Genomic DNA, 9637 nt, shown 5'->3' on the forward strand with positions numbered 1-9637 from the left:
GCTCAACTAACACTTTTTAGAATTTGTGTTAGATGGCACAAACCTTGAACTCAAAGACCAAAGTTCAGGAGTTCTCTACACTGTTAGCAATTGCAATTCAAGCAGGTAACAATTCAAGCCCTATGTCTATCAGAATCCCAGCTGGTCTCTCTTCTTCAGGGCCTTAGCTCAAGTATAGTTTTTGGGCCCAGCAACATCAGGTGAGGATGACATCCAATCAGGATGCATTCTTAAGAGAAGCCTCTAGAAGATTATCTCATCATCCCCAGTTCTCCCCCCTCCCATCACACATACTGCAGGTTCTCATGAGAAACTAATCACTACATCTCCATTTCTGGCCTTGAAAATGATAAGAGCTGTGTAGGCCAAGAGACCAAATAGTAACACCTGCAGGATGGACTGGCCCATTACTGTTTACATTAATCCTTGAGGGGACACCAGGGGTGCTTTGCCTAACAGGAGGGCTCTTATATTTTGGTGTAAGCAGGCATTATGGTAGCATTCGTTCCTGTTTCTCTTGTCTTTATTTACCCCTAATATTTGAAGTATATCTGGTGAGCCAATTTGGTGTAGAGGTTAAGTTTGCGGACTCTTATCTGGAGGAACTGGGTTTGATTCTCCACTGCTCCATTTGCAGCTGCTAAAACGGCCTTGGGTCAGCCATAGCTCTCAGAAAGGTTGTCCTTGAAAGGGCCTCTTCTGTGAGAGCTCTCTTAGCCCCAGCCACCTCACAGGATGTCTGTTGTGGGGGAAGAAGATAAAGGAGATTGTGATCCGCTCTGAGACTCTGATTCAGAGAGAAGGGTGGGGTATAAATCTACGGTCTTCTTCTTTTGCTGGACACTGTTCTCATAATTCTGTTGTACCAAATTGGAATCACAGAGTCCCTTTCTCAGTTTATCAAGGGAACTTGGGACAGAGGTAGTTGCCTTCTTTTATGCTAATCAGTAGCAGCAATGTTTAAGTAAGCTTATTATTTGCTAAGGATTAGGAAGGTTGTTTATCTTATGGTTGTTCCTTTGGAACTTTAAAGATCATGAACCTCAGTAGTTCTACTCTCTCTCTTTTTCAGCCCTTTTCTCCCTCTTCCAGCTTACCTGCCAGGCCTGCCAGCCTCTGTGTTTGAGAAGAAGTTGTCTATGCTTGTCCATAAGCCTTTGTTTTTCCATTGGTTTTTTTTTTAAAGCTTCCTGAATAGGGCAATCTCATTAAACTATCTACATCCATAATTCTTGATGAGAGAAAGAAGGAATGGACAACAACTAAATTCCTCAACATCCTGCTCCATCGCTCTTTGTCCAGTTATTCACACACACTTTACTGCAGATTTTTCAAGCAGTAAGCCTTTAAGCTTGACTTTGGATTCTGTTCCTGCCTTCTACACCTTTCTTTTCCTCTGGTGTATTCATTCTGCAGCTACAAAACCCCTGCAGTTTTTTCTAAATTGGGATGGAATATCACTTGTGATGTGAGAGGTGTCTACATTTTTTTTAATTTATACAATTGCCCTATTGCAGCTGTACAGCAGCATCCAGCAAGCACCTTTCATTTAAATCCTCATGGTTCAAGTTTTTCACATGCATTTGAGCATTAGTTTATTGAATGAAAGGGTACAGAAAGGAATACAGGAAAAGGGGGAGGGGCAATTGAAATTGACCACACTTTTTCTGCAATTGACAAGCAGCTGCAAAGCCCGTTTTTCCATATTGCCCAACACTAGAGGATTCTCTGCTGTGATTGTACACTGTGAAAAATGGAAAAGAGTCATACGATCTCATAATATGCAGAACATGTTGAGTGTTCGGAACGCATTGTAGAACCCACTGACACTGGTATCGCAAGCTGTGATCATTGGTAAGATGTCTGTGTGCATGTAAGCATCTGAGCAAAGTTGGCTGCAACTCCACCACACTTTGCACAGGGTTGCAATTTGTATGAGGGAGGAATCCTCTGGCAGCAGCTCTGGAGAGCATTTTAAAAAACTGAAATTAGATTCCTTTTTTTAACATTGTGGCATAAGTTTGCAATGCAAGTGGTACAGGCCGGTCTGTCCCTCTTCTTTCCCTGACCCACAGTTGCTCTGCTTTGAGAACTCTGTGCTGCATGAAATGGCAGCCCAACCAGGCTTGCTGTGTGTGCAGGGATCCAGTGGCCCCCTGCAGGTTCAGTTCTGTACTGCTTCCAACTTCTGCCAAGTTTAAAACCAGGCAGCAGGAGAGGGCAGCCCAGCTGAAAGTAATTTCTCTCTCTTTTCTTTTTAGTGATCTGAAACTAGTGAAAGTCTCATACTGCTGGACTCATGCTGTTTGTAAAATAATTTCTAAATGTAAGGCAATGAGGGACACATCAACGAACGGCGGAAGATACAGAATGGGCAGAATGACCTGGTTGTGGGTATGGGAATGGCTTACAAGGGGCAGGAAAAGGGCAGGGGGGAAATTTGAGAGAATCTGTATGCTTTTGAATTACCTTTGGCTTGGAAGTGAAGCAAGGGAAAAACCAGCACAAAAGCACTCTCAGAAAACAGCAAATGGAAAGCAAACTGAGTGGTGAAGGGAGGAAAAACAATGCAGAATGAAAAAAGAAAGCACAGTGAAAATGAAGCAAAATACCCATGCGTAATAGACCTTTGTGAATTCACATGGCTTGAATGATCAAGTGAATGCAGCTTGTGCTAGCAGACTCTACTAAGGGGCAATGGGCTATTTTTCCTGTCCCTTTTCAGTTTTCCCATCTCTGATTCAACCTTTCCTGGCTCTCTGAATAGAAATAAACCCAGGGATTGGTGTAACAGATCCACAGATAGAAGAGATATTCCCTGTGCTTGTGAAAGTAATTCCCTGCTAATAAAATGAGTCCATCCTATTTCAATCTCAGCAACATTGTTTTACTGGCAAGGGAACCTGATACCAAATCTGGCACACCTTTGTTACACAGATCCTACATAGTAATGAACTAATAAATGAGGGAAAAGAACTGGAGAAAGCTGGAGTTAATTATTACTATTTTGAACAGATTTCTTGCAGGATACTTTTAACAGGGAGGGTAGTATTTCATTTCATTTATTTTTTTATTCATACCAAAAGTATTGATATGAAGCTATGAATGTTTTGCCACACCTTCCAGAAATAGACAGTTGCTCTAGTGGAGTTAGTTTACTGGCTGCCTTCGCCAGAAGATTATATAAAATTAAATTACATATTAAGTCTCAAATGGTTTTTAAAAAACAAATCGAAACATGCCTATTTGCTATAAAGATCTTCATGTGCCACAATGATCTCCCAGTGCCAATCACCCAGCTGTAACCACCTGAAGAACTACCTGAAATCATCTCCCCAAATAGGTAATTAGCATGACTAACAGATTTGGCTATGTATTGTGATAAAGGTTCCAGTGTGCTATCCACTACAGTGTACAGGAACCTCTGGATTAGAACCGCAAGGTTTTTAAAACTCAAGGTTTTTAAAACACATTCTGCTCAGGTTTTCAACAGCAGCATCCATCTATTTAATGGTATGATAGTAGTTCTGAGAATCCTCAGATTTTAACACTTTAATGCACAATTTAATGAGTGAAAACATCGGAAAAGTAGTCCAACTGGCCTTGCCAGTTGAGGGGGCATCTATAAATATTTTGAAGTAGAAATGTTTTAAGTAGGTTTTTTATATATATAAACCACTAAAAGCAAGATGTTGAAAAGGTTTATATCTGATCTATCAAAATTACTCCTTTGAGAAAACAGTATATGGACAGCTATAAAAGAAAGTCTTCTAAAAATCCATCTTCTGTTAATGCTCAAGTGTGAGATATGAATTTGAATCACATCCAGTTTGTTGAATACTGTGTCTACAAAACTTTTTAAATATTATCTATTAATTCTTTCAACATATTTGGCTACTTTTTCAGTGAAATGCCATGTATGCTGTATATGCCATTTGCAGTAAGCCAGGAAATAACAGCTTGTTGTGACTACCAGTCTTGCTGTCCTATTTGCAAATATCTATCAGTATCAACTCCGCTAAAGCCATGATCTACATATTCTCAGGAGGAAACTGCTTTTTCACTGTCAATTTTGCTTTGGAACAACTTCTCTCATGCAAAATAAGAATGCACGTCAACTATGTTGGTTAAATCCAGGCTGATTTAGTGACTATCACAATTATTACTAATTTAATTTAGATATGATAGTTTAATTATATAGGTAAGAATGATTCTGTTCAGATTTCTCACTCCTCCCACAAAAATAAACCAAGAAACCATCTCTGCTGTTTATTCATTAAAGTTTAATTTAGAATCCCTAACATCAGAAATGCATTATGTAATAAGGCATTACTTATTTTGCCTTGAGATGTTTTTTGAACACTACATTTAAAGCTAGACAAACAACTTTTTATATTTGATTCCATGGGTTTCTAAAATGTATAAAAACCACTGTTTCTAGGCAGCTGAATGCTACATAAACATTACAGTGTGTGGTTCACTAGGAAAAATAATGTCCTATAAAGCTTTGTACTGTTCATTCATGTTACTATTTACATCACTCAGAAACTCCCATAAGGCTCTTGTGTATAAGTATGGAGTTAAGTTAAAACACAAATTTCCCTGAGAAATTCAAACTGACATTTAATTTTACTTATACTACAAGGTTCATCTGGCTGATCTGTAATACACATATTATATTTATCATAATTCTCCATGTAATGATTCTGCCATATAATCCTGGCGAACATTAAAACTTATGTTACGCATGTAGTATGCATTATTCCCATGTATATGGCATTAGAAAACATACATAATTCTCTGCATAATGCTCTTATAAAATTAACCATTGTGCCGCTAAAAGGCATAGGGGAAACAGACATCAAAATAAAAAAGATTGAATTAGAATTCCAAACTGTGGCCCTTCACTGTTTTACTCCAATATTGTCCTACAGCAGTCAAATGGGTTTCTTTGAAGTAAACATATCTGAAAACTTCTCATTTATTTTTCTTTCATTTGTAATATCTTCATTCATCAGATTTGTACTGATAGAGAAAAGTGCATATCAAGCTTATTCTTGGGCAAACTGAATATAGCTGGTTTCTCCTGAAATATTTAAAATATATACACAACCATCACTCTTGTTTTATTAGCATTTTTAGCATTAACACTGCTAGCAGAAGCATGTTGATGCCCAGCTACCATTACATTAGGACCTGCAAGGTTAACAGCATACTATATAGCTAACAAGGGATATGCTGGCTGTTAGCATAACTGGACAAAGAGACTGTGTTCTTCTACAATTGATCTGATCTTCAGAGTACATACCTTGCTTCAAACACCAATGAATTTGCCCTTTCTGGGAGCAGTCAGGGCCTAAAGTCTAATTAAGACAAAGGTTTTTAATTAAACTTTGGATATGCTTTAGCAGGCTCCATTGTGTGCCTGTCCTTGATAGTGCCACTTCAGGTGCTCTCCTTCAGGGGACAATGAAGCAAATGTTTTAAAACGGTTAGAGAAGGTGTCTTGCACTTATGGTTCCTTCTGTTTCTTCAATTATAATGCTCTTTGCTCTAATGCCAAAATTAAAATAGAGCCTTCCCACAGAAACTCTCTTTCTATTTCCTGAGTATCCTAATTCCTGCATGCTTTATGTAGTTAGGAGGTATGATTCAAGAAAGAGAATAATGTCCTGTTTTATGTATTAAATATATTATGGCTTCTTAATAACAAAAGGCTACTCCAGTGAAGATCAAAACCCATTTAAAGATCATGGGCCCAATCCTGGTGCCAACAGCCTTGTACCAGTTAATTCAGAGGATTACTTATATCAAAGGATTACATATGTACCCGTGTGTATATAAACAAAACAGATTCTCACATTTCAGAAGAGCTTTCAAGGCATGACTCTCAACCAAAATACAATGAAAGGAAAGATCTTAATCAAATAATCTTGGCATTCATTCTGTGCAGTCTGTAAAATCTGAGAAACAATATTTAATAATAATGAGAAAAACTCATTCTAGGAATGTACATAGAAATTTCTTGAAGGTGAAGGAAGACATTCAGAGAGACACAGCAAAAAGAAAAGAAAAAATCCCTACTCCTTCTCCTTCAAAATGCTGTGTCCAACTTGTATATTACTTGAATTCTTTCCTCTCATGCCTACTACTCTTATTTAATTAAAAAAACCTAAAAAAAAATAAATGACTACTGAAAGTAAATACAAAGTGCATAGTAATTTTGAATGCCACTCTATGCATTACTTAGCCTGTCTTTAATTCCTACATACTTTAGGGGAATAAAGTAAAATAGTACAATGAAGAAAAGGAGTAAAGTTGAAATTCGGTCACCCCAACCCCCACCCATTCATCTGTTAGGTCTTTATGCAATCAAGGGGATATCATTTCAAGAGACAGAGAAAGGGGGCAAAGGAGTCCTGTTGCTAAGGAGACATGCCAAAGCTGACATTCCTACATAAATTTCAGTTGGGGGGGGGAGAGAAAAATAAAGCACTCCGAAGTTTGTTGGAACTCCTTGGCAACCACATAAGGAAGCTATATATATTTTGAGATGCATTTTTAATCATACAACTGAAATCAAATTTTAATCAAAAAGAAATCTGACAGAGTGATAACTTGACAGAGTGGTAACAACTGGTCTTGCCATGCTTTCAAAAGCAAACATCTCCTAGAACAATGAGCAGAATTTTCTGAGAAACTGCTGGTGGGCGGTAGGGAGGGGAAAGAAAGACTCACAGTCAGAATCTACAGTAGGCTGCTAAACAAACAGAAAACCAACCCTTCCTTGCACAACTACTCAAACCCCCAAGGGCAATACTTGATCCAAAAGCTAATTTAGGGTTTTGTGGGCAAGGGCCTTAGCTTAACTTCAGTGTTTCCTGGGGAGGTTTTAGCTCACCAAAAGATGGGGGGTGGGTTTTGCACATTGCAAGGGGATAAGGTAATAATCATTTCAAGGCTCAAATTTTAAAAGAGGTGGTTATAATGGATCATAACTGATGCAAAATGCTGGAGGTCAAGTCCCAATACAACCATCAAGGTATGTGACAATAGGGAAGCCATACATGGGCAGGGGGAATTCAAACTGACAAAAATCTTCTCAGGGAAAACAAAGTAGGAATAAAATCTAGTGGCGCCAGAATGTATCATGAGACAAGCACATATGGCTGATTAAGATTCAGTGTCCTGAAAGCCATAACTTTCTAGCCAGCTGCAGCTCGGGGACTGTGAATGGCTGCAGGGCATGAATACCAGTTTGAGTTGAAACCAACCACCAGATATTCCATGAACATCTGACCAGGCAGGACTCTTTGTGAGTTAAGTAAGCCATTAAGAAAATCAAGGAGTCACACAGCTCAAATATTTAGCAAAACCTAATCTTGCTTCCAACATCACCTATATTCTGGTTTTCCAGACAGGGGAAAAGCATACATGATATGTATATGTGTGCATGCATGTTAACCAGCTTGCTTCAAAGAAGTATGATTTAAACAAATGGATTCTTTGTTGACACTGGACAAAAAAATTGTAAAGGTGCACTAGGGTGGTAAGTAAACAGACAAACAAAATCCAGTGTGAGCAAACAAAAGAGGTAGACTATTTGGAATGCAGAATTGCAGACTAGGGTTTATTGACTATTGGGAAGGACTGATGATGGGATGCAGCAGTTAACAAGAGACCAATACATATACCATGGGAGACTATAGAATTCAAATGTGGATTTCACCAAGAATACTGTTTAAGATGCCCGATAGGGATGGAATAACTGACTTGCATTGAAAAGATTCAAATTAGTACGCAAGGATGGGTGTGCTATGATGAGAAATCAAGCAGGATGTAACAGTGGGAATGGGCAAGATGGTTAGTTTGGATCCTGCTGGGCAGAAGGCGCTGCGCAGGTAATTTGCAACGCCCCTGCATGTGTGGCAGGGGAGTGCTGGGTCCCGGATAATTAGACAAACCGGCTGCGTGTTGTGCGGGGGGTGGAAAAGGGAGAATGCCATGCTCGGGTGGGTGACCAATCACTATGGAAGCAGAAGTGTTGGGCTTAAGAAAAGGCGGCTTCGGAGTAGATGTAAGAGGTAAATGGGGGGGGGGGGAGGGTGCAACAGGGGCAAGGAGAAGGATACCCGTGCGGGGCAAAGGGTTGGGAACAGGTCAGGTGTTAAAGGAGTAAACCCCAAGAATATTGTTCCGGGAGGAGGAAGGTTAAGGAAGGAAGGAAGAGGATAGCACTTCAGCAGCTGTCCGGGGGCGCTGCTGCAATGGGTGGGGTCAGGGAGGAGGGCCGAGGTGAGCGGCGCTGTTCAAGCGAAGGACGCTTGGCGGTGGCGGCGTGTAAGGAACAGGGAAGGGGGTCGTCTCTCTCACCGCTGTTCAAGGTAGAGGTGCAGTCCCAGGAGTCCAAGTTGCTGGACTTGGTGCAGGTCTCCCAGAGGGACAGGTAAGACTGGTGGTCGGCCGTCACCCAGGCCGGGCTCAGCACGGCTCCCAGATCCAGACACAGCGCCAGGAAGATGCAGACCAGCCCCACTAGCTTAAGTGGGGTCAGCACCGAAACGCGCACCTCCTCCATGCCGCTGCCGGACGAAGCCATGGGTAAGCGGGGCAGCAGCGACGAGCCGCCTTTGGAAATCCGGCGCCCCTGGGGCTGCAGGTCCAGCTGGAGCGAGCGAAGCCCAGACCGCTTCTGTCCCTCCAGCGCAGCCGATCAGGTGCACGGGCGGCCGCAGCAGCTCCCTCCGGTCGCCACTTCTCGGCTCGCACAGCCCAGCTCGACTCACATCACTCCTCCCATCTTCCCGCCTCCTGTCTGGGGAAGGGGCGGGGGAGTTGCACAGGGGCAGCGCGGAGCCGCTCACGTCACTCGCCGGTCTTCCTCCGGGGAAAGAGGGTGGGAGGTTATTGGCGGCAGCTTCCCCAGCGGCGAGAACAGCCTCTCAAGCATCCCGCCAGCGGCCTGGGCCAGCAATTGGTGCGCACATTCTTGATTTGCCAGTGCCTTTCCGCGGGACAAGGATTTCTTTCTCTTCAGAGACCTCTGGAGACATCATCTCGGTCCTTTCAAGCGACCACTCGGCCTCCACCCCACTTTTCCTTGGGGGACTTTTGCTAAGGTAAACAAGAGACTTTGAGTGCCCCCCACCCGAAGTTTTTGCAACTGCAAGTTTCTCGGGCGGCGCCTCTTCTGTCTGCCCTTCCAGCATCATTCTTCATTCCCCAGTTGGCGCCCCTTGCTTTCTGTTTGGCAGCAGCTCCTGGCTGGAGAATTCCTTGCTCTGGAAAGTACACAAAAGTAACAAAGAAAAACAATTCAGCCAGAACAAAATGACCTGCAGCATGAATTTGTCCCATGATTGAAGAATCGAGAATGATAGATGCTGTTATTTCCCCACTCTTCCACAAGTCTCTCTTCAAAATCCACCTGCCTCCCGATTCTTTGATATAACTAAGTCCTGTTCATATGTCAGTGTACACTTGTAGACCTGCATATGCATGCTTACACTTGTTTGTTCACTTTACAAATGAAACCAAGGAAACCAGCTTTTTCAGTCCTGGCCCTGACAAGGTGGAATCAGCTCCCTGCAGAGATCCAGACCCTACCTGGCTTATTAGTCTTCCGGAGGGCCTGTAA

At 41.9% G+C, this 9637-nt stretch overlaps 1 protein-coding gene across 1 annotated transcript in view; it reads right to left on the bottom strand.

Annotated features, from left to right (window-relative positions):
* TMEM47 (transmembrane protein 47) overlaps positions 1-8899 on the bottom strand; it is a 51591-nt gene extending 42692 nt beyond the window's left edge. The window contains exon 1 of the mRNA XM_060234104.1: positions 8374-8899. Within this exon, the coding sequence (XP_060090087.1) occupies positions 8374-8599 (226 nt within the window). The 5' untranslated portion in view covers positions 8600-8899. The remainder of the gene's footprint in view (positions 1-8373) is intronic.
* Between the last annotated feature and the right edge of the window lie 738 nt (positions 8900-9637).

Source organism: Heteronotia binoei, chromosome 3 (assembly GCF_032191835.1).
Source record: "Heteronotia binoei isolate CCM8104 ecotype False Entrance Well chromosome 3, APGP_CSIRO_Hbin_v1, whole genome shotgun sequence".
NCBI classification, from domain to species: Eukaryota; Metazoa; Chordata; class Lepidosauria; order Squamata; family Gekkonidae; genus Heteronotia; species Heteronotia binoei.